At 40.6% G+C, this 25404-nt stretch overlaps 1 protein-coding gene and 1 pseudogene across 1 annotated transcript in view; one reads left to right on the forward strand and one right to left on the reverse strand.

Moving 5' to 3' along the window:
• Positions 1-25404, forward strand: part of Adgrv1 (adhesion G protein-coupled receptor V1) — a 532771-nt gene that overhangs the window by 4723 nt on the left and 502644 nt on the right. Inside the window, exons 2-4 of the mRNA XM_075976408.1 lie at positions 19667-19848; positions 24481-24630; positions 24965-25060. Coding sequence (XP_075832523.1) covers positions 19667-19848; positions 24481-24630; positions 24965-25060 — 428 coding nt within the window. The remainder of the gene's footprint in view (positions 1-19666; positions 19849-24480; positions 24631-24964; positions 25061-25404) is intronic.
• LOC142853161 (5S ribosomal RNA) lies at positions 22664-22783 on the reverse strand (annotated as a pseudogene).

A 25404-nucleotide genomic window follows, 5' to 3' on the forward strand; every position in this document is an offset into this window, starting at 1 on the left:
CTCCCACCAGGTCCCACAGCCAGCAAGTTCCAAAGAAAATCACACGGAGAGTCTACATTAGGTTATAAACTGATTGGCCCATTAGCTCAGACTTTGTATTAGTTCTTATACTGTATATTACCCCATTATCCTTAACTATGTTAGCCACATGGCTCGGTACTTTCTCAGCCTAGTAGATTACATCTTGCTTCTCAGTGATCTGGGCAGGAATGGAAGGAATGGGCTTCCTCCTTCCCAGAATTCTCCTGTTCTCATCACCCTACCTCTACTTCCTGTCTGGTTGACCTGCAGATACTTCCTGCCTGGCCAATCAGCATTTATTTAAAACATTATTGACAGAATACAGACAATTCTCCCGCACCATTTATCGTAATCCTTTTGCAAGGATGATTGAGCTGATAGTAGCCTTAAATTCGAGTCACGGGACAGCAGTTTGGTGTTGCTCATCTTTTCATGAGCCACTGCTTTCGCATGTTTGCCTTATGCAGATTATTTGAAAATAAAACAATGTACGTAATCCTCAGATATTGACCAGCTGAAAGAAGACATGAGAGAACTGTTTTAGATAGAATCCTCGCAGGCCATTAGGGCAAGTTCTCTGCATTGTCTTACTCTTTGAAGAACTGTTGGCAGTTTTCAAGGTGTGTGCATGACACTTTGCATTTATTCTTTTCAGCAGTGTATGAATGTATTAATATTTATTTCCTCAATCCATACTAAAAGGTTTTCTTTTTATTTTAGCCATCCTCCTAGGTGTAAAGAATGATTTCTTTGCTGTTTTGATAGTTTCCCAGATTAAGAGTGATTTTTTTTTCATGTGGTTCATATGTTCTTTGGGGGAACTATTTTTATTGAGTCTTTTGCTATTTACAAATTGGTTATTTTTGTTGAATTGTAGAAACTGTTAGAGAATTCTGGGAAGAATTTTATACCAGACATGGTACTTGTGAATATTTCTGTCACTGTACAGATTTTTTTAATTGATATTTATTGAGCTCTACCTTTTTCTCTGCTCCCCTCCCTGTCTTTCCCCTCCCCTTCAACCGTCACCCAAGGTCCCCATGCTCCCAATTTACTCAGGAGATCTTGTCTTTTTCTACTTCCCATGTAGATTAGATCTATGTATGTCTCTCTTAGGGTCCTCATTGTTGTCTAGGTCCTCTGGGATTGTGATTTTTTTAATTTCCTTGTTAGTATCCTTGTCCTTTGGGAGCTGGGGAGGGAATTAAAGCATTGATGGGCTCATTTATATACATCTTAGTTTCTTGTGCCTTGTTATCGCTTTTATAAACCGTTCCCTTATCCAAGGCCACAAAGATTTATTACAAGGGCTTCCACTTCAGTTTTATAGTTTTATCTCTAACGTCTTATTACAGTTTCTTGTTAGATATTTTTTATGTGGTATGAATTTGGGGTCTAACTACCTTCATTTCCATCTGGGTGTGCAGTGTCTACACACAATTTGTTGACAAGATTATGATTTTGTCATCCTAAAAAAAGTATTTAAGAAACTTAGCTGTGACATTGTACTGGGTAACCTACTCATGTTTAATGTGATTATTGATATGACAGGGTTAGTGCCCTCACCTTTCCTTGCCTGTTCCCCTTCTACTGCCTCTAATTTTACAAAGGTATTTTTCCAGAAGTGTCTTAGTCTCCTGGTTTCTCCCTTTGATACGTTGTTTTCATTTATTTTGTTGGTTGCCCTGGGCATAACCTTTTAACAATCAAATTCAGTTATTTTTTTTAATTTATTTATTTATTATGTATACAATATTCTGTCTGCATGTATGCCTGAAGGCCAGAAGAGGGCACCAGATCTCATTACAGATGGTTGTGAGCCACCATGTGGTTGCTGGGAATTGAACTCAGGACCTTTATTAGAGCAGGCAATGCTCTTAACCGCTGAGCCATCTCTCCAGCCCCTCAAATTCAGTTATTAAGCTAAGTGTGTCCAGAACCCTACATTCAACCCTAAGCACTGAAAAGGACAAAACCACAAACAAAGCAAAGAAACCTCTGACCCCAAATGAAGAAACCAACACAAACCCACCACCTCCAAACCCATGTTTTTTTTCTATGCTATATATATGGTGGTGTGGATTTTATATATTTCTGTCTTGGGAACTTCACTAGTATGTCTTAATTTTTCATATAGATTGAAACTACTTTCTAGTTCCCCTAAAGTTTACTCTGAAAAACCTCCTTTCTTGAAAGAAAGGTTATAAGAAGCGTATACTTATAGTTTTTGTTCATCTGTCGATGTCTTAATTTCATCTTCAATTTTGAATGCTATTTCTCCTCGATTTCCTTATAAGTTCTTGATGGTCTGTTTCTTACAGCACTTTGAATTCATCAACATTGGTTTTTCGTGAGAAGACAGATGTAAGTGACTACAGGCTTCTTCCTGATTTCCAGAGCCTCTCTTTTGCAAGCTTATTATTAGTTTTCAAGCAGTACCTGGGTCTCTTTGAGCTTGCCTTAGTTGGAATTTGTTGCGCTGTTAAGGCATGTAGAGCCATGGTTGTTATGGAATTGTGACACTATTCCTTGAAACATTCCCTCACCATGTCTCTTCCTTTTCATAGCCCTCTGTGATGTGTTTTTAATGTATTTGAATATTGTACAATACAACTGAAGTCATTTAGTTTTCTCCTTTTATTTTCTATTCTCAAGACTAGATAACTTCGCTCATCTTCAAGGTCATTAATTTGCTCTTCTGCTTTTATGTTTGTAGACAAGCCTTTGAGTTGCCTGGAGGTTTGAACTATTTAATGGAGTTATTGTTTATTTTTTTAATTCCAGGATTAATTTCTGAATTTCTCTCTCTCCCTCCCTCCCTTCCCATCTCTTTCTCTCTTTCTTTCTCATTAGAAGTAGTTTTAAACTTTTTGCTATTCTCTGTTGGGTGGATGTGATGGCTAACTTTGGTTGTCCACTTGAAGAGCCTGGAGAGAGGGAATGCCAACTGGAGAATGGCCTGCTCGGACGACCTATGTGCACATCTGTGCAGGAAGAGTGCACACTGTGGGTGGTGCCACTGCTGGGTAGATGCTTAGGGAATGTGGCTGAGCAAGCCAGAGGGAGCAAGCCTGTGAGCAGCTTTCTTCTCAGTTTCTGTTTTGGTTCCTGCCTTGACTTCCTGTCTTGTATTTCCTCAACCATGGACTGTGATATGTTCAATGAAATAAGTCCCTTTCTTCCTAAGGTTTGTTTTGGCCAGTGTTGTATCGCACCAACAGAAAGCAAACTAGTACATTAATAAATAATTCCCTTACTCTCACTTAGTTATATAGACCTGGCCTCCTAAGTCTTTGGGAAGAATTTAGAGCTGATGTAGTTTTGGTATAGTCAGTCCAACATTTAGGTTGTTCCTTAAGTTTAGGTTCTATTGATTCCTTATTGCCCTTGAGTGTTGGCTGCAGTTTTTATTTTCATGTCTAGTGGTTGAAAATTGACCATTTTAAGTAATATGATCTTTGACTTTAGGAATCAGAATGTGTTGAGTGTTGTGGATTTGTTGGTGACCTATTTAGGGACTTGTGGTGATACTTTGTTTGTGATCTAACAAATAAAGCTTGCCTGAAGATCAGAGTACTTTTGCTAAGCCTCTGTTGAGTTCATTTGAGTTCAAGGCCACCCTGGGCAGTGCAAGGTTTATCAGGGTGGTGGTGGTACACACCTTTATCTCCCAGCACTCAGGAGGCAGAGGCAGATGGATCTCTGAATTTGGGGCCAGCCTGGTCTGCAAGACAGGCTCCAAAGCTGCAGAGAAACCTAGTCTTGAAAAACCAACCAACCAACCAACCAACCAACCAACCAACCAACCAACCAAATCCAGTCTAAAAGAAAAACAGAGCCAAGCAATGGTGGCTCACACCTTTAATCACAGGGCATGGGTGTTACACTCCTTCAATTGCAGCACTAGGAAAGAGGAGACAGGAAGGGACATGGCTCTGCAGAGAGAGGAATATAAGGCAGGAGTCATGAATCGAGAGCATTCAGTCTGAGGATTTGCAGGGACAGGATCACCCGTTTGGTCTGAGGGTTCAGTAGAGGTACGAACTAGTGGCTGGCTGCTCTGCTTCTCTGATCTTTCAGCCTTAGCCCCTATATTTTACTCCTGGTTTTTATTATTAAGGTCAACTAGAATTCATGCTTCTGTGACTTTTTGCAGTAATTTTTAAAGTGTATGTTATTTTTTATGTATGATCACTATATCTTGGCTTGGTTGTTTTTTGCCAATGAATAACCAGACAGAGATTTCCTGAAGTCCCCCAAAGCAGAAGGCCTCCAGTTTTTCAGGAGCGCCATGAGCAAGCTCCACTATGCACTCTTAGGCACTCTAGAGTTCTACCCGAGTCTTCCCAGAGCCAGGCAAAGTCAGAGATTTGGGCCTTCACAGGCCTCCCACGAGAATGTGTGCAGTCTGTGTTTGTGTGCTGTCGTGTAGTTTTCAAGACGGAGTCAGTGATTTTCCACATTCCCATGGTGTGGGAGCACCCACATGCATGGAAGATATTATTGATGCTTACATCTTTTCCTTCAGGAATTATGGGAATTCTTCTACGTTCCTCTTGTGTTTTCCTGAAGTGACCTCCTCTAATCCTGGGTAGCTGCACTGCAGACTCTTGTGCGCTTCTCTCCCAGAGCTCAGTTCTTCTCTGGCAAACCGTGAGGAGGGTGGAGAGGTGGATGTAACTTCACTGGGTTCTACATAGGGACCGATTGAGCAAAGGCAAAGTGACATGGGGGACGTCTGAGGGACGCATTGCTTTCTTAACAAGACTCCTCATGTTTCAGTTTATGACCAGAGCAGCTAAGGCAAAGCTCAGAGTTGATAGACATCACTGTGGACACACAACAAATCCATGCAGGCCACCTTTACCCTGGTGGATATTTCCACAGCTAAGTTCAGAGACAAATGCTTCCAAAGAAGCGTGTGGAATTCCCTTGTGTGTGTTAAGGGAAATGATACAAAACCCATTAAAAAAGAAATTCTATTGACAGGTCTTGAATCTAATCATTTTACTGCAGTGCTCCTGGGCTTGGGACAGTGCTCCCAGGCATATCACAGAGTGTATGTTTTGAATGTTGTTAATAATCAGTGAAAGTTAGGCAGAGCTTGAGCACAGCAATGCTATCTACATCTCCTGCATGGCTTTTCTTTAAGCTCCCTGAAACTGGTGTACATGAAATAAAAATCATTTGGTAAAGAGGTTGTTTATGGACCTGTGGCTTGAAGGTGGCACTAAAGAAGTGGCCTAGGCCATTCTCTCAAGGCTCATTCCTAACTGTACCAGCAGCTGGGTGCGGTAAGGTGAGCAACAGGCTGCAGCAGCAGGCCTGGGCGGAGGGAGGAGGTCAGCTTGGAACCTCCTTTAGGAATGCATAAATCTCTGGAATTCTGCAGTATATAAGCAGGGATTTCTTACCAGCATGGTGCATGGCATCTGGAGAATTTAATTTCATTGAAAAATAATGAAGCTGTTGCTAAATGGGCACCATCGGCGGTGTGGACTTGTTCTTACTTGTTACAGGCCAAGGAGGTCTAAGAATGAATGCATAACGAATCATCAGGTTTTTTATAATCATATTATAGCTTGTACATGCATGGATGTAGGAGCATCTTCTGCTGGAGCAGAAATTCTGGAAGAATACTGACTTCTTTCCCTCAACAGCCATCAACTGACAATAGCTTCTTAGCGAGGGATTGGAACTTCATGATTCACGGGGGAGGAATTGGAAAGAAGGGAATGGATGCTGGATTGGATCAAAACACACTATTTGCATGTATGGAATTCTCAAATAATAAAAAAATGAACAAAATCTCTGTAGAAAGAAAAAGGTAGGATTAGAAGAAATACTACACGCAACCGTTAACGCAGGGCTTAATTTACAGTGTGCATGCTTATTAATTCATCCCCTTAAATTCCTGGAAACGTAACGTCCCCAAAGATGTTTCTGGAAGTAAGACTTTAGGTTGAAACTGCTTTAAGAAACTGAAAGGGAATTTAGTTTAAAATGTGTGTGTGTGTGTGTGTGTACACGTGCACGCGCCCTCGTGTGTTTGTTCCACTTTAGGCAGGCTGGCTCTTGAGCTCCAGCGCCATTCTCCTCTCTCTGCTTCACATTGCTCATAAGGTGCTGGGTGGGATTTTTGGGGTTCAAAGTTAGATGATCATGTTTTGAGGTGAATCCTTTTAACCACTGGGCATCTCTTAGTTCATCCATTTTCAATGTTCTTGTAATAGACGTTTCTATCATCCGAAACCTAACTGTCTAATCAAGAAGAGTTTGGGTTGTTTTTTAAGTCAGCACTTAACAGAAAACAAAGATGTCATGTCTTTTCAGAGTAGAACGAGAAACAATGAATTTTTGAGTATGTGTAGGCTGTAGATTATTAATGTGCTCATAGGAATTTAAAGTAAGAAAACATCTGTTAATGTATTTAAAAGCATGTTTATCTGTTAACGTGTCTAAAAGCATGTTTCTCTGTTAACATGTCTAAAAGCATGTTTATCTGTTAACATGTTTAAAAGCATGTTTATCTGTTAACATGTTTAAAGTATGTTTATGAAATCTGTTAACATGTTTAAATGCGTGTTTATATGTTAACATGTTTAAAAGCATGTTTATCTGTTGTTTGCATGTTTATCTGTTAACTGTCTAAAAGCATGTTTATCTGTTAATGTGTCTAAAAGCATGTTTATCTGTTAACGTGTTTAAAAGCATATTTATGAAATCTGTTAACATGTTTAAATGCATGTTTATATCTTAATATGTTTAAAAGCATGTTTATCTGTTAATGTGTTTAAAAGCATGTTTATCTGTTAACATATCTAAAAGCATGTTTATCTGTTAACGTGTTTAAGAGAATGTTTATGAAAGTCCAAAAGAGTTAAACTCAATATATTATTAGGCACTTGCCCTTCTGTAAAGAAAACATTCAATAAAACCTAACAAATGACTGATTTAAAATTAAAAATCAGATTTTATGAAACAGTGTTTATGTCTTGACCGAGCTTACTGATCACTACTGATAAAAGCTTCGAGGATTTCCTAGGCTGCAAAGTTTTCATAGTTTGGCAAAGTTGTTTATTGTGAACATTTTGATGCAAAAGAAGTTGTAAATGAAGAGTTCACCGTGGAACTAGTGTGATTCCATAAGTGTGCTTAGCAATCTTTAGTGGATTCATTTTAGCAACTGAAGTTTTATTAAACATTATAGAAACTAATCAAAAATGGGTCTTAGTCATCACACATAAGAATACTGTGCGTGTGTGAGTGCATGCGTGTGTGTGTTTGTGAGCGTGCGTGCATGTGTGCTTGTGTGTGCATGCATGCATGTGTGTGTGTATGTGTGTGTGTGCACACATGTGCAGGCCAGAAGGGGGCATCATCTGGAGCTACAGGCTGTTGTGAGTCACCTGTTGTGGGTGATGGGAACTGAGCTCGGGTCCTCTGGAAGAGTAACAAGTGCTCATAAGCACTGAGCCTACACTCCAGCCCTGGTATCGTACTTCGGTATCGTACTTTTAAATGTCAGCTACTGTGGAGTTGGGAAGGCTGAGGCGCGTAATCCCAGGGAGCTTTTCTTTAGAGGTACAAGTACATGGGAAGAGTGTTGCGCAGGCTGAGATGGCACGGTAGCCATTTCTCACCTCTTCAGTGTGCGTGAGATGGATGGAGGACTAAGTGGATACATTACTGCCATTGCCTCAGACTTCTACATCCTGTGGTGGAAATGTTTTTGGTCTAGGCAGGGGTCTCATCAATTTTAAACTTGTCGAGGTTGTAGAAATTGGTGAGAGAATTGAATGTGTTTAGTTGCTTTTATTTTGTACCGAGACTTGTGTTTTATCAGGATTTTATTGTGGGAGGAGGAAAGGAAGTGGGGATTTTGATTGATTTATAAAGTAATAAAAAAATAAAAATATAAAAAATTACGGTTAAAAAGTCAGTTCTTTGTAAGCTAGGGGATTCAGCTTGGGCAAGGAGTTGCTTTGGCCAGTGGTTTGTATCTCAAACTACTTTGTTTTCAACGCCTGCATTTCACTGGAGCTCTGGAAAAGGCACACACAGATACAACTGCAGTTCCTAACACTGACAAATTTTGCCTTTCTTCTTTGCCATTGAGCTTGACTGTCTTCTTGATATACCTGGGGAGAGGGAACCTCAATTGAGGAAATGCCTCCATCAAGAATGTCTGTAGAGTGTTTTCTTGATTGCTATTGCCATGGGAGGGCCCAGCATATCAGTGGCAGCAATATCCCTAGACAGGTGATCCTGGACTATCTTAAGCACTGTAGCTGGTTGTAAGACTGGAAGCAAATCAGTAAACAGGATTCTCCCATCATCTGCTTCAGTTCCCTTTCTAGATACCTGCTTTGATTTCCGGTCTTGGTTTCCCTTGAAGGTGGATTATAAACTGTAAGCTAAAATAAACTCTTTTCTCTGCTGGTTAATTTTGGCCAGTGTTTTATCACAGCAACCCAGAGCAAATGAGGACAACAGAGATGAATGTAACAGGGACACGAGCATCTCCAGTGTCCCCAGAGTACTCTTCCTCTGGGTTTGTGCCTGTTAGGGTGCAGATATATGTTGTACACTGATTTGACTTAAGGGTGGCCATGCAACCTGTCACAATATCTATTACAATGTTTTTTTCAAATACAGGATTGCGTTCATCCCCCTTCTGACCTTGTTCAGATTTAGTGGGTTCCTCATGCTTCTTATTGACCTTTCAAGCATTCTGATGTTGCTATGATGGGTACCCTCCAGTGGGATGGTTTAGGATGCCAGTGATCCTTTAATTTAGTTTCCTGACTGGAAACTGAAGGTCTGGAGCCTAGAACCTGAGCGTAGACATCCCTGACGTTACAGGATGGACTCACCTCTCATCTTGTGGCTACCCTGGGGCCACAGCTGCTCCTTGTGGTTTGTTTTGACAGTTGATGAAACTTAAGGCCCAGCATGTGTTCAGTGTTATGAAGCTGGAAAGATGCAAGAGCTACATTTGAAGTGAAGGCTGCTCTGGGTCCCATCACTGCCTCTTGCTTAGGAGGTTCCTGAGGGCTCAACACTCTGGGAGCTTTCAGTGTCTCCAGATAGACGCTTCATGGTGTCTGTGGTAGGATGTCTTCCGAGGCCCTGCCAGCAACACTGTCCATGTTCTGTAAGATCAAATATCTGGGATGACGCAGAAAAGGCATGGCTCACAAGGAGCCTGTGTATGTGTGTGTCCGTGTGTCTGTGTCTCTGTATGTACATGGATGCCTTGTCTCTGCTTTCCAATGTTTGAATGATAAGATCTGAAAAACAATTGTACCTTTCTGTGTGACCCCAGTCTGAGAATACCACTGGGAGTCTACAGCGAGAGCAAATTCTCTGTCAAAATAAGTGTTTCTTTGACACCATGAAGAAATGTGGGCCTTGACTGCTATAGCCTTGATTTTAGAAAATGATCTGGAAGTCTAGCTTTGAAGAGGTGATTATTCATATTTCTCAAAAAAGATTTATTGTTTTTTGCATCTCTCTCTCTCTCTCTCTCTCTCTCTCTCTCTCTCTCTCTCTCTCTCTCTCTCTCTGTGTGTGTGTGTGTGTGTGTGTGTGTGTGTAGGCAGAGGCCAGAAAAAAGTCCCTTGGAGCTGTAAGCTGTGTGACTTGGGTGCTGGGAACTCAATTTGCATCCTTTGGGGGAATCAGCAAGCAACACTCTTAACTACTAAGTGTTCAGGGTCTGATGTGTCATCTCTTAAATCTTGCCCCAAGTAACCTTCCATATATATATATATATATATATATATATATATATATATATATATATATATATATATACAATTTGAACTAAAATGTATTCCTCTGGCCTCTGGGTTGGAGCCTCCAACTTCCCTGTTTTTCTTTTCTTTGCCTGCTGTAAGCACAGGCAACTCCTCTAAGAAGCACAGGGGCTTATTTTTCAGCAGAACTGGGTATTTCCAATTCTGATGCAGAAGAGGCTCTGGGAGCACCTGGAGGAAGCCATTCTTTCCCTGTGGGTAACGCTGAATCTCAGGGGAGAAGCACACGTTTTCTTTCACTGGAACTGACTAGAACTGTGCCGAATGACATCATTTCCAGAAAAATCGAAATGTGTGTAAAATTGTAGGATGACCGTTTAGGAAAAGTTATGGGTGAAAAATCTTTAGATTCTTGAGGCCTCTTTTCACAGCGCCAGAAATTATTTTTTAAAATCTTTTCGAAGATGGAGTGGTGCCATCTAATGGTGATACAAGAAATCTTAAGCACTTGATCCTTATTTTTCAAAAGAATTAAAAAGTCTATAGCGTTGCTCCCACCCTAGTGGGGAAGCTGTTGATGACGCTGCCTCCAGGGAAAGCAGTCTTCTTTGCAGTGTGTTCTCTGATAGATCAATCACACTCCAGCCTCACAACTATGAGGATATGCACAGACAAAGTAGACTTTGTGGGGATGGGAGGCAGGACGTGATCTGGAGAAGTTAGGGGGAGGAATGAGGAGTGGATGTCCTCAATTGTATTATATGCATGTGTCAAATTACTAAAGAATTAATAATTTTTTAAAAAGTCAAGTATATCTTAGCTGTGCCTTGACAGATGCTGTCACTCAATTGATTTATCACTCTATGGATAAACCTGGATTTACCGAATTGCTTCTAAGGGTGCCTCAAAGTCTTTAGAGTAGTGAGACTTTCATTTTCCACCTCGCAGAAGTGAAATAGAGAAAGAGCAGTTGAAATTCTTGGTTTTCTAGAGTCGCATGGAGCTCTAGTATTGAAGCATCTGAAGAAGCTGCATCCTTTCTCCTTGGTGTGATGCCCTTATGAGCAGTGTGAATGGCTTTGTCTTTTGTTATGATGCCGTTATGAGCAGTGTGAATGGCTTTGTCTTTTGTTATGATGCCCTTATGAGCAGTGTGAATGGCTTTGTCTTTTGTTATGATGCCCTTATGAGCAGTGTGAATGGCTTTGTCTGTTGTTATGATGCCCTTATGAGCAGTGTGAATGGCTTTGTCTTTTGTTATGATGCCCTTATGAACAGTGTGAATGGCTTTGTCTTTTGTTATGATGCCCTTATGAGCAGTGTAAATGGTTTTGTCTTTTGTTATGATGCCCTTATGAGCAGTGTGAACGACTTTGTCTTCTGCTTCTTGGGAACTCATGCAGATGGGCATGAATGGTATAATGCAAAATGTTAATCTTAATTATTGTGCAATGAACTTAGAAACCACAGGACAGACCTCTGATTTGAAAGAAACCATGCATTTCCTTAGGTAGAACACCACCCTCATTCTCGATAGAACCATTCATTCAGGCGGTGGCTAGAAGTGTTCTTTGTGTCTTGAAGGAATTCATCAGTCTTGGCTTCTTTAGGGGAAAAACATCTTACAAATACAGCGAGCAAACGTTTACAAAGCTGACTCATGAAATGAAGGCATTTCCAAGGCCCTTTCCGTTCTTTGCTGAATGAGGTCACTCTCTGTGACGCTATTTCTAGAGTATGTGGGAGCAGCAGTGAACTTGACGTGAAGCTTTCTGGGTTAGACACACACTGGTTAGCGTCATACCAGACACCCCGTATATGCAGCCTGCCGAGCATCTGCTACGTTAGGCAAAACTTATTTATGTCTTTACCTTAGAAGTTTTTTCAAATTTCTGTGAAGCGTCTGCGCTCTTTTTACCAGTAGCGAGCAAAGCTTAATTAAACAGAGCCTGTTTCTCCAGACCCTGGTGCACCTGTGCTCTCTGTGATGGTGGAAGCAGCTAGCATGCCACTTCTTTTTGGAGACTGCAAGGTTGAGTTTAACTGTAGTATGAAAACAAGAAAAAACAAACAGGGTTTTCATACTCGCCAAATACAAACATCTCAGATTAAGAATTCTTAAAATCTAAATAATTGATGATATGAATGATGAAACTTCTCTCGTTCCACGGGAGTAACTCTATTGTTCTAGAGAACCCCTCAGGAAATGTAATAGAATGCAAGTAATTCTAAACTTGAAAACCCTGCTCCGTCAGGATCATATTTTCGGTGTTAATTACCTGGTGGTCACACTGAGTGAAGATGCTTGCTGAGCCACTGACGCCAGAGGCTGCCGCTGAAAGTGCTGTGCCCCCTTGGTCTGCACTAGCGATGTGGATTTTTTCAGGATACACCTATCACTTGTAAATTTTGTACAATTACTTTATTATGAAATGGTTATAGACAGAGTTAGCTTTCAATTTGATGAAAGAAAACTTTATTTTGTTTGCTAGTGCAACCCAGGATCAAACCCAGGACTTTGGTTGTGTGAATCAGGCACTCTAACGCCAAGCCACGGCCTCAGCACACTTTTTTTTTTATAAATGGAAATTGGTTATTATAAAATTGATTGAATCTTGTATTTTATTTTACACTGCTGTTTTGAGTCTTTATTCTGCATATTTATTTTTACCCTATTTCTTTTTTAAAGATAATAAGGATTAATTTCTTCTGGAACCATTTTGAGCAACCATGACCCAGAAACACAGATTTAGGTCATCCCAACTTCCATGTTCCACCCTGGAAACAGTTTTCATAGTTTTATAGACGAAAGAAAATCAACTACACTTTGCCTTTCACATTTCCTAAGGTGTTCTTCAATATGAGCTCTATAGAGAGCAGCACCAGCCTAGATAGACAAGATCAAACACTCAACAGCAGTAAAAAATATGACATTTAGTGTTACGTGCTGAGTCATCTAAGTGAGAAGTAAAACTGGACACCACCATGATCAAGAAAGACCTGGAAGCCATTGTAGCTGAGAGGCTGTGAGTTCCACCACGTGGGGTCCAATCTGCTGCCCATGCTGAGCAGAGCAGAAAGACACAGTCCTTCTCTCCACAGAGGGAAAAGGGATGATGCAGGCCCTGCTGAGTTCACAGCGGACCCTGGGAACTCTTGGCACATGGAGAGCATTCTCTTGGCCCTGTCTTTGTGGCCCAATGTTGTATCCTGTTGGATAAGAAGGACCAAGCAACTTGAGAAATTCTTGTTTTTGTTTTTGGTTTTTTTTTAAACAGATCTTGCCTCAAATTTATTTGTATAAATAGCATATGGCACTGTTTATAGATTTGATCATCTGCAAATAGTGCATGGGGTGTCATAGCAGTCCAGTTCTCTTCACCTTTTTAATGGGTCCTTTTCAGAGACCTGGGCACCTTGGGGAGTTTGCCTTGGCTTGAACCTTGGGGCCTGGGTTGGTAGAACTGTTGACAGAGGTTTCTGTCCCACCCAGTCCTACAGCCGTTCAGTCCCAAAGAAGCACACAGAGGCCTATGTTAATTATAAACTGGTTGGCCTATTAACTCAGGATTCTTATTAACTAACTCTTACATTTTAAATTAACCCATAATTCTTGTCTGTGTTAGCCATGTGGCTTGGTACCTTTTATCAGTGAGGCAAACTCATCTTGCTTCCTCTGTGTCTGGTGATGATTACAGACTGAACCTTTCCTCTTCCCAGAATTCTCCTGTTTTGGTCACCCTACCTATACTTCCTGCCTGGCTACTGGGCAATCAGCATTTTATTAAATGAATACAAGTGACAAAACTTTACAGGGTACAACACTATTGTCCCACAGCATAGAACCTATGACACTATATCATTATACTGGCTGGTTTTGTGTGTCAACTTGACACAAGGTAGAGATATCAGAGAGGAAGAGTCTCAGTTGAGGAAATGCCTCCATGAGATCCAACTGTAGGGCATGTTCTCATTTTGTGATCAGTGAGGAAGGGCCCAGAACATTTGGGGGTGGTGCCATCCCTCTGCTGGTGGCCCTGGGTTCTATAAGAAGGTGGCTGAGCCAACTAGGGACAGCAAGCCAGTAAGCAACACCCCTCCACAGCCTCTGCATCAGCTCCTGCCTCCAGGATCCTGCCCTATTTGAGTTTCTGTCCTGACTTCCTTCAGTGGTGAACAGTGGTGTGAAAGTATGAGCCTTCTTCTCCAACTTGCTTTATGGTCATGGTGTTTCTTCACAGCAATAGAAGCCCTAGGACAGCCATGTAGCTTTGAATTCGCTTCCCAAGCTTGGGGTGCATGACAAAAGCAAGACAGCTGAGTCTGGGGTTGGGCCCTTCAGTGCCTTAGCCTTTACAAGGGCCTCAGTGGTCTCAGCATCTGCATCCATTGCCTTCGCATTGTTTGCCTGTATCTTTTTTTGGGTCTTTCTTGTGCTTCTTGGCAAAGAGCATGTTCCTCAGGATTTGTATTCTTGGGACTGAGTTTCTTGATGTGGTTTCTGTGCCATTTGGGGGACTGGCTGTGTGTGGTGTGGCTCCTGGCATTGTCCATGTCTGCATGGTGACCTGTGGCTCCTGAAGCTCCTGAAACTGGAAGAGAAAGAACAGCTTGAGGAATTCTTGAGGATCTGTTGCTCATGGTCAGTCACTCCTAGCATCTGTGTAAGACAGGGAAATGGACAGGAACACAGTGAGGCTCAACCCTGCTGCCGCTGCTGCCAGAGGATTGTTCCAGTCAATCTTTCCCCCTTCTCTCTCTTATGCGTGTTTGGGTGTTGTGTGCCTTCATGGATAACATTTTTGGGTTTGTTTGTGCCAATATCAGTTTGTAGAACTATTCCAGTGCAGATTTTTTTTTCTGTTATGTGAGTTTTGCTTGCATTAAATAGGCAAATCGATAAGCCACTGAAAACTAAAAAGGACCTGGAAAACATGAGTAGAAAGAACTAATGCCATCCTCATTTAAGTAAATAGTTGCTGTATTCCCTTCAGGACCTAAAAGTCACTGGCAGGCGCCAACCCTGCTGTGTTTGGTTTTTCCAGGTGTCCTGGCTCCTCATGTATGTGGACTGAGTAAAGATGGTAAAAACAACTGTATGAGAAAAGGAAAACTAGCCCATGCGGTGACCTCCATGTGGTGAGGGAGACCTGAGCTGCTTGGTGTTGGCGATTGGGAGGAGCCTCCATTGGGCTATTGCCACATGGGCTCGCAGCACCACTACGTGGATGTTAGTAGCTAAATATTGATGTCGAAAGTGACAAAGTTGAATCCAACATAGAAAACAAAAAACAAATAGGTGTTTACTGATTTGTGCATGTGGGTGGGTGGATGTGTACTTGTCACAGCATGCCTGTGGTTAGAGAATTGCTTGCAGTAATCTATTCTCTCCTGCCTTGTGGATTTCAGGGATCAAACGCTGATTGTCACGTTTATAGTAAAGAATCTTTACCCAGGGCGCCATCTCACTGGCCCATAAAAGTGATTTATTGTCATAACCGTTGAAAATCCTGGGTAAGGCTGAATCCAGAAGCTTCATCTCGACTACTGAGTCATTGCTTCTCCCTATCTCTTCATCTGAGCTGGCTTCCTGTCACTGTGAGGGGCAGTTGCTCTAACCATCACAGTCCAGACACGGAGAATTGACATTTCAGGGCTTGAGCAAAAGTTCGCAAGCTCTGTCTTGATTTTGATTCTCTACACCCAGCTCATGTGCCTATTCCTGAGGGTATATTGGAGTCTAGGATCATGCCTTAAAAACTTGGGTCCTCAGTGATTAGCAGAGGGATTATCCAATGCAGAATAGTCTCTCAAAAACACAAATCCTATAGCAAGCTGTATGGTATGTCTCAAAGCATTCAGTTTATATTTTAAGAGCTACTTAAATATATTTCAAATTTTAATTCTCTTTTTTTCTTGCAGAATTAGGTGACTTGGATAGAATGAATATGACTGCAAGAATTTAACCACCTATATCTTTGTACCACTGTGTTATTATGACAAGCCAAACATCATAGTTCCATCTGGGAAATAAGCAAGAATGTATGTTAATTCTCTAGTCTCTGCCCATGGCAGGAGTTCTGTGGAAGGACGAGCAATCTATTGGCAGCAACAGTTATGATATCCTCTGAGTAATACCAAGCAAGAGAGGGAGGCATGAGGAGACACGGTGGTTGGAGATGATTTGAATGCTGTAGTTCTGTGTCTTTCTGGAGAGAAATGAGGATGTCAACAAAGCTAAAATTGTTCTCTTATGATGTGGCAGAATATGAAGTCTTTAAACATAGGCTGTCAAAAATTTATTTTATAAGTGCATTTAAAATAAAAAACAAAAGGGCATTTTAAATATTTTTATCAAATCTAAGAGAAAAAAGTGATCTGAAACATTAGTCATATTTATAATAATGCCATTTACTAATATTTGGTCTTCTGAGTTTAATCAAAAGACATTTTCATATAATCAGTTTTTAGTATGATAGCAGAAAATGTTCTTAGCAACTCTAAAACACATACTTTCGTGCTTTGGTGCAGTTATGACTGCCTTCTAAAGGAAACTTCATTTTCATTTGCTTTGTTTCATCTTTTATCTATTCATGTGCCAGCTTTGCCCGACAACCTTTCTTATTGTGTGAAAGATGTAAGCAGAGAGATGCAATTAGCAATGATGTCATGCAGTCTGAGGCATTTCCAATCACGCCTGTTGGTTCCTTTGGCATAATTTCAAAACTCATTGCTGTGGGCCAATTTAAAATGAATTTCCTGAGATAAACATGAGATCTGTGTGCTCTAATTGCTTGGGAGGTTGTAAGAATCCAGTATTTGAGTTCACTGGTCTTGATATGAAAAAGTGCTGTTAAATATTTAAAGTGCTGGAGGGGCCTGCAGTGTCATGAATACCTCTAACGCGCATTAGAATAACAAGGGGAAGCTTTTGGAAGGTCATGGCAGTTTGGGTGTGTTACACGACTTTAAAGTATTTAAATGCTTGGAAACACGTAGAATGGTCAGTCTGTTACTAAGGAGGGAACAAGAAACTTTTAGAAATAAATTAAGAGGCTGACTGGATGGTTTCTGGGTAGAGAGTAAAGTCCTGCCTGTCCATTGACACACACTGACAGTGTACTTCCACTAACCTGTCCATGTCTTAGTTTCTACAGCTGTAGATGAGGCTTATGGTTCTTGAACCTTTTAGTGATATTGTGGGAACTGAATGCATTCACACATGAAAAATACTCAAATAACGTTGTATAGATAAAATAGTTGCTGTTGGGACCATTAGGTCATTACACTTTTTTAAAGATGAAGGGAATCTTAAAGTACAACACCAGAGGAGGCAGAAAAGTACAGGGAGAAAGGAAGTGATATGTTCCCACCCGTGGCTCTGAAACAGCAGTTACCTTCCAGTTACAGACGTGCGCTTTTCATGGCCCCGCTAAGACCTGGTAGTTTGAGCAGTGTGGTTATAAGTGTACCAAGTGTACTCTGCACTTGCATTAGAGCAGATAAGGACTGTGATAAATTATAGGTTCCGGGACCCAGCCCCGATGTTTCAGATCAGGAGTTCCGGGTGGGAACTGGCTTCGCATGAAGTGCAGGGTCTACAGCTTTGAGAGCTGCTCAGCATGGGGCGCCCTCTCCTCAGGCTGTCTTCTCACTCTCAGTGCTGCCCACCCTGGCTCTCAGATGACCATTTTAGTTCTGCAGCTCAGATTCTCTGATATCTTGTGCTCTGATGTTTGTCTCCTTTAACATCATAAAGCTGTTCTTTCCCTAACACCTGTGCTGTGAGTTGTCCTCCTCACACTCCCAATCCTTATTGTCATTCCGTCTAGGTCACTTCTTTCTCATGGCTTGTCATACTTACTCTGGGAAGTCTCTCTGGCATTAGATTCCAAAGATCTTTACTTTGCAGTAGCTTAAGGAACAGATTTAAAAAAACAAACAAAAAACTTGTACAAACAAACAAAAAGCTCCAAGTCCCTTCATCTCTGACCCCTGGTCTATGTCTGTTCTCTGGACTCCATTTGAACTCTGTGCCTCCATTTGTGTGACTTTCCAATTACCAGGCATGTAAGACATCACCAAGCAACCTGGAAGTGCTTGTCAGAATACCCTGGACAGGGAATATTCCAATCATTCTAAAATATTTCAAGGATTCATGCATTGATGCTCCTCACGTATGAAGTCATGTGAAGCCGTGGAGAAATACCACATGTGGAATTTCATTGTGTTTTGAGTAAGGAAAGATTAAAGGGAACCGTTTGGCTCCTGGAGTAGGTACAGCGACCCTGCTTTAGAACAGTGCCCTTTAGAAGACACAAATGTGTTATGTTCGTGTGACTGGTCACATAGATCCATTGGAATCTTAACGATCCAGGAGATAAATTGCTCTCATTTCTAGAGGTACATCTACATTACAAAACAGTAGGCTTCCAGGAGGCCACTGCAGGGTTGTGCTTTTCAATGCTCTTGAGTAGCAGGCACACAGCACAGAGTAGAAACAACATTTCTGTCTCATAAACACAGGAACTGTAGTACAAAGAAGAAAATAGAAGTTACGGAAAAGGAGTGCATTTGGCTGAATTTGCTTATTCTAAAGCCACATTGACATTGTTCTAAGAAGTGCTGGTAGTTTAGCTAATAAAATTAGTGAAAGAAAGTTACATCTTTGAAGGATTGATACTTTCAAATAATTGTTTTTAAAACTCAGGAAGAGTCAAGGAAAATATAGACATCAACCAAAAAAATCAAAGTTTTAAAATTTATCTTTAATTATTTAGTTTTGGCTGTCACTTAACAAGTTTTATTTGGAAAAGATGGTTTTAAATTTTTTTTTGCATGGTATTCTTAGGCTTTTTAAGAGATGAAGTGGTAAGTTTCAGTAAGTTAAAAACAACTATTGCTCCATATTTTAATAAAATAATTTGTATAACTGTGTTAGGATGTAGAATTTTGCTATACATTATACAATGTTTAAGTCAAGTTACTGATTTATCTTTCTTTTGGTGAAAGCATCCAAAATTCTAGCTTTTAAATTGAAATAATACTATTATTAATTGTCTGATAATTTCATACAATGTGTCTGATTATCCATACTCCTCAACTCCTTCCGCCTTCTTTATCCTCATCTGCTCACCCACCAATTTCGAGTTTTCTTTCTTATTGTTTTTCGCTGTGTATTACCTACTGCTCTTAGGGGTGGGGCTTGCCCTGGAGTGTGGTTGACCTAGCAAAGGTCATCATTAAAGAAAACAGACTTTCTGCTACTCAGCAGCTATCCAATCAAATGGCACTGGCTCCCCAGCTAACCGGGGATTTCATGCTGGCCCCTGTGCCTCAGAGATTTTTGTCTGGCTGGATTTGAGCAGGTCTTAGGAACATCTAGAGTTCATATGTCTGTGTCGGGAAAAGCACCATTTGCTTGAACTTATCCACCACTCTGACTGTTGGCTCCTAAAAAAACCTTTTCTTTCCAGTGGTCTGCGAGCCTTGTGGGGAGGGTGTGATATAAAGTGCTCCTAGGGCTAAGTACTCCACGGTGTCTACAGGGTGACCAGTTGTCGGCTACTGCAAGAGGAAGCTTTCTCTGATGGAGGCCGGCCGAGAGATATACTGACATGGGTTAATAAGTCATTTGGGATCATTAAAAAAGCAAATTTAATATAGTTTATAACTATCTTGATGTAGAAGATACATGCAAAAAGATAGTTTTAAATAGTAAAAGGAAAAACATAGCAAATCTCCTATCATCACACATTCTACTTGGATGTCTTAATAGCTGTTATATTTATGTCTGTCTTAATTGCTTATTTTTTAATTCTTTGTAACACTGAGAACAAAATCTTATCATTTAGCCTTATGACTTTGTTTCTTGTTTGTTCTAGGGATGATCTCTTCATTTTTATTAGTAAGCCTGCCAGCTTTGCTGATCTCTTTTGTATCTGGAGAAGCAGAAATAAGATTTTCTGGACAAACCGAATTTTTCGTTAATGAAACAAGTACTACAGTCATTCGCCTTGTCATTGAGAGGCTAGGAGAGCCAGCAAATGTTACTGCGATCGTATCGGTAAGAAAGTACCGCAGCCCTAATTGTTAAAAATGAATGTGTAGGACAATTTTTAGCACGAATAGAAACAAAGTCTTGAACTGTTTGAGGTGCTGAGTGTGAGTTTCATTGTGACAAATGACTGGAGAATGAGTTACTGTATCTAAATCTGATGGGGGAGGGTTTCAGAGACCGGCCCAGTGTTGCTATGGACATCTGACAGGCGTTTGCAAAGATAAAGGCTAATTATCTTAAGTCATTTATTTATGTGTGTGTGTTTTTTTAAACAAAACTATTTTATTTTATTTTGGGTTATTTGAACTATAGCATCTTTCTTTAGTCATTCATCATCAGGTGACTTAGATAAAAATATATGCAATATTTAAAAGACACAAATAACAGAAAAAAAAGAGAAATCCTACATTCAGTTGTTAGAGAGTCATTGTTGTTGGAGAAATGAAGTATATTAACTTCACAAAAAGCTAAGTAGATTATGTAAATTCTTTAGTATATAAAATTTGTTCGGATTAGATGTTTAATGTTATGTGTTTGGATCTATTTTGCCCAGAAAGCAATGCCATATGACCAATAAGGATGTTGCTATATTAGGGGCTCAATGTACTTTAAAACTTTGGGGCAAAAATAGTGTTTATGTTTGTGTGCACATGTACATAGTGCTACGAGTACACACACTCTTCTGTGTGCATACGAGTACATACACACTCTTCTGTGTACATACGAGTACATACACACTCTTCTGTGTGCATACGAGTACACACACACTCTTCTGTGTGCATAGGCCAGATCAATGTCGTGTGACTTCTTCCGTATCACTCTTGCCTTATTTTTTTTCTTTTTTTTTTATTGAGAAAAGGAAAAAAACAAGTTTCCGCCTCCTCCCAGCCTCCCATTTCCCTCCCCCTCCTCTCACCCTTCTCCCCCTCCCCCCACTCCTTTCCCCCTCCCTCTTCAGTCCAAAGAGCAGTCAGGGTTCCCTGCCCTGTGGAAAGTCCAAGGTCCTCCCCCCTCCGTTCATATCTAGGAAGGTGAACATCCAAACTGGCTAGGCTCCCACAAAGCCAGCACATTAAGTAGGATCAAAACCCCATGCCATTGTCCCTGGCTTCTCATCAGCCCTCATTGTTCGCCATGTTCAGAGAGTCCGGTTTTATCCCATGCTTTTTCATTCCCAGTCCAGCTAGCCTTGGTGAGCTCCCAATAGATCAGCCCCACTTTCTCAGTAGGTGGGTGCACCCCTCGTGGTCCCGACTTCCTTGCTCATGTTCTCCCTCCTTCTGCTCCTCATTGGGACCTTGGGAGCTCAGTCCAGTGCTCCAGTGTGGGTCTCTGTCTCTATCTCCATCCATCGCCAGATGAAGGTTCTATGGTGATATGCAAGATATTCGTCAGTATTGCTATAGGATAGGGTCTTTCAGGTTCCCTATCCTCAGCTGCCCAAGGAACTAACTGGGGACATCGCCTTGGGCTCCTGGGAGCCACTCTAGGTTCAAGTCTCTTGCCAACCCTAAGGTGGCTCCCTTAACTAAGAATTGTGCTTCCGTGCTCTCCTATCCAACCTTCCTTTATCCCAATCCTCCTTTTTCCCCAAGTTCCCCCCATCCTCCCCTTCTCCCTTTTCTCTCCCCATCTCCCTTTACCCCCATCCCACCCCACCCCCAAGATCCCAAATTTCTCCCCGGCAATTTTGTCTACTTCCCATAGCCAAGAGGATAACTATATGTTTTTCCTTGGGTTCACCTTCTTACTTAGCTTCTTTAGGTTCACCAATTGTAGACTCCATGACCCTTATTTATGGCTAGAAACCAATTATGAGTGAGTACATCCCATGTTCATCTCTTTGGGTCTGGGTTACCTCACTCAGTATAGTGTTTTCTATTTCCATCCATTTGCATGCAAAATTCGAGAAGTCATTGTTTTTTACCGCAGTGTAGTACTCTAATGTGTATATATTCCACACTTTCTTCATCCATTCTTCCATTGAAGGACATCTAGGTTGTTTCCAGGATCTGGCTATTACAAATAATACTGCTATGAACATAGTTGAACAAATGCTCTTGTCATATGATAGGGCATCTCTTGGGTGGGCACAGGAGATCGCTTCCTATGTATAACCCCAGCAGCACAGACATTAAGGGCAACATTGAATAAATGGGACCTACTAAAACTGAGAAGCTTCTGTAAAGCAAAGGACACTGTCACTAAGACAAAAAGGCAACCTACTGACTGGGAGAAGATCTTCACCAACCCTGCAACAGACAAAGGTCTGATCTCCAAAATATATAGAGAACTCAGGAAACTAGACTTTAAAATGCTAATTAACCCAATTAAAAAATGGGGCACTGAATTGAACAGAGAATTCTCAACAGAAGAAGTTCAAATGGCCAAAAGACACTTAAGGTCATGCACAACCTCCTTAGCGATCAGGGAAATGCAAATCAAAACAACTTTGAGATATCATCTTACACCTGTCAGAATGGCTAAAATCAAAACTCCAATGATAGCCTTTGCTGGAGAGGCTGTGGAGGAAGGGGTACCCTCATCCATTGCTGGTGGGAATGCAATCTTGTGCAACCACTTTGGAAATCAGTGTTTCGGTTTCTCAGGAAATTCGGGATCAACCTACCCCTGGACCCAGCAATACCACTCTTGCCTTATTTTTAAAGAGAGTCTCTTAATGAGCCTCCCACTCTCCAGTCACACTCACAGACTGACAAGAGTGAGTGGTTAGTTATCATCAGGATCTGTGGTATCCACCATCCCCAGCACTAAGGTGATAAACTAAAGGATTTCTTTTCTTTCTTTCTTTTTTTTTTAAAGCCTACAGCACCCGGTATTCCCAGGCGGTCTTCCATCCAAGTACTAACCAGGCCTGATCCCCGCTTAGCTTCCAAGATGAGACGGGATCGGGCACATTCAGGGTGGTATGGCTGTAGACAAACTAAAGGATTTCTACCCTGGGCTTTTTACCTGGTGCTGCACTGAAATCTGCATGCCTTCAGGGCAGGCAGTTTATCAGCCGCCCCATCTCTCAGCTCTTCCAAAGTGATTCTTTAACAATATGCTAAATTATGTTGTAAACTATTGGAAAAAGAAAAAGAGAAGAAAAACTAGTGATAGAATAAACCCAAGGTTATAATTTTATTCGCTTTAGTTTCTGTTTAATTTGACATGTATGTATACATTCACTGACTTTGTTTCTTGTTCTAGTGTATGCACCCTGTATGTGACAGTTACTTTACCCTTTTCAGGTTGCAGTATTTTGCTTTTCTTGGTAGATTATTGCATTCTAAACATTTCTCCATTGTTTTTCATTTATGTTGCCTTCAGGTTTTGCTATCTATATTGAATGTCATCCGGAAGAGTTGTTTCTATACATGACTAGATGACTGTTTTCCTGGATTGTGTGTCCATTCTCATAGAGTAGATTAATATTGAATGTCATCCGGAAGAGTTGTTTCTATACATGACTAGATGACTGTTTTCCTGGATTGTGTGTCCATTCTCATAGAGTAGATTAAAGTATTTCTGTGTATGCTCAGTGCCTCTTGATAATACTTTCTGAAAAATTGCAATTTTCCATAGCAGGTTGTAAGAATTAGTTTTCCAACACCCTCTCAACGCTTTCCAACTTATTTTGATTTCTCAACTGTTTAAAACTTTTTCTTTCTTTCTTTCTTTCTTTTTTCTTTTTTTTTTTTTTTTTTTACAAATTAGAACTAGACAGTGACTAAACTTTCAAAAATATGTTCTGATTGCTCATTTGCACTAAATAATTTTCCCTAGTGGTTAAAGTATTAATTTTGAGCTCTGGTGAAAAAGCTGTCATTTGACTATGTGCTTCTTTATAATATTGGAATTATCACGGTGTTGAGAGTCGTCTTAGCAGTGTTGCCTCCACAGATTAAAATCTTAGGAAGTTTTATACTGATTAAAACTTGGGGTCTCTACTTCAATTGTTGTGGATATTCTAAGTACAATTAGAGGGTGAAAGTTTTGGACATAATTTTTTTAACCCTTTGGGAAAACAATAGCACCACCTCAATTTTACAAGCTGCTTCTGAGCCCTCCATTGTAAGCTTTAACCATTACATGTCTTGCCAGGCTGTAGACTACACCAAATCAGTTAAGAGACAGAGGAAAAAAATAACATTGCTTTTCTATTAAATTAATGGTTTTTTTTTTTGTGTGTGTGCAATCAACTTTGATTCCACTATATTAAGAACTATTTTATATGTAATTATGTATTTCTGTGATTTGTATTTTTTAAATCTTATCGTATTTATTTATTTATTTATTTATTTATTTATTTATTTATTTATGTGTGTCTATGGACACACAGGTAGAGTTCTGAGGACAATTTGCTGAAGTTAATCTTTCCTTCCACCACGTGAGTCCAGAATGGACCCCAGGTCATCAGTCTTGACTGCAAGTACATTTGAACCATCTTGCTGGCTCTCTAATAATTTTTCAGAAGATAAATCATACATTTTGCTCAACATTTGTCTTTGGATATCCTATTATACATGTCGATGCCATTTGATTTATTCCTTTCGTTTCGACTGCTGTATGGAGCGTCAGTTTTGCTTCCCCAGCTCCTCGTTAAGTGAGGATGTTCTCCTTTGCTCTTGGTAGCTGAACGGAGAAGACACTGGTGACTTTTTCGACACATATGCTGCGGCGTTTATCCCTTCTGGAGGAACAAACCGGACCGTGTACATAGCCGTGTGTGATGACGATCTTCCGGAGCCTGATGAAGTTTTCACCTTCCTCTTGACGTTACAGGTAAGCTGTTTCCCTTTCACCTTGAATTCACAGAATGTCTTCTAACGCTTGAAAATCTATGTAATTAGTAATAAGTCAAGGGATATGTATCATGGTGGTTTTCATAGATCTCCTTGACAGGTGTATAGCAGCGTGGATGAGGGTTTGTTTACAGGAGCCTGTGCTCCTTGCCGGTAGACACACCACTGAAGATCTCTTCCTCCGCAAAGCTGCTCCCTGCCCGTAGATGTTAGAAAGGGGTGGTTTATTCGTGCTCTTAATAATTAAAGACATAAATTCTGCTGAAAGACTTTTTCTAATATTTAATTTATTAATTTGTTTATTTTCACTTTAGAAACCCTCAGCAAATGTGAAACTTGGATGGCCAAGGACGGCAACTGTGACAATATTATCAAATGACAATGCGTTTGGAATTATTTCCTTCAGTGCGGTATGCTTACAGTGTGCAGATTGGAATGGTTGCAAGATACTACTACGTTCAGTTTTTTTTAACTGATTTTTTTTTTGATGTTGACTAGCACTACTCTGTTGTGAATTTTGATTAAACCTGACACCAGCTCCATAGCAACTCTCCATTCTGTGTATTTACACTGTTGCACATTGAGGTATTTGTGCTCAGGACCCACACTTTCTGACCATTGACTTGGTCGTTGCCTGGCTTTTCATGTGGATGTGCTTTTGGGTTTTTATTATGTATTATTTCATTAAATGCCATTTAATGAAGTCTGACCTGCCATCAGGATGGCCTACCGGTCAAAGACACTGTGTTCAGGA

The sequence above is a fragment of the Microtus pennsylvanicus genome, chromosome 6 (genome assembly GCF_037038515.1).
Source record: "Microtus pennsylvanicus isolate mMicPen1 chromosome 6, mMicPen1.hap1, whole genome shotgun sequence".
NCBI lineage: Eukaryota > Metazoa > Chordata > Mammalia > Rodentia > Cricetidae > Microtus > Microtus pennsylvanicus.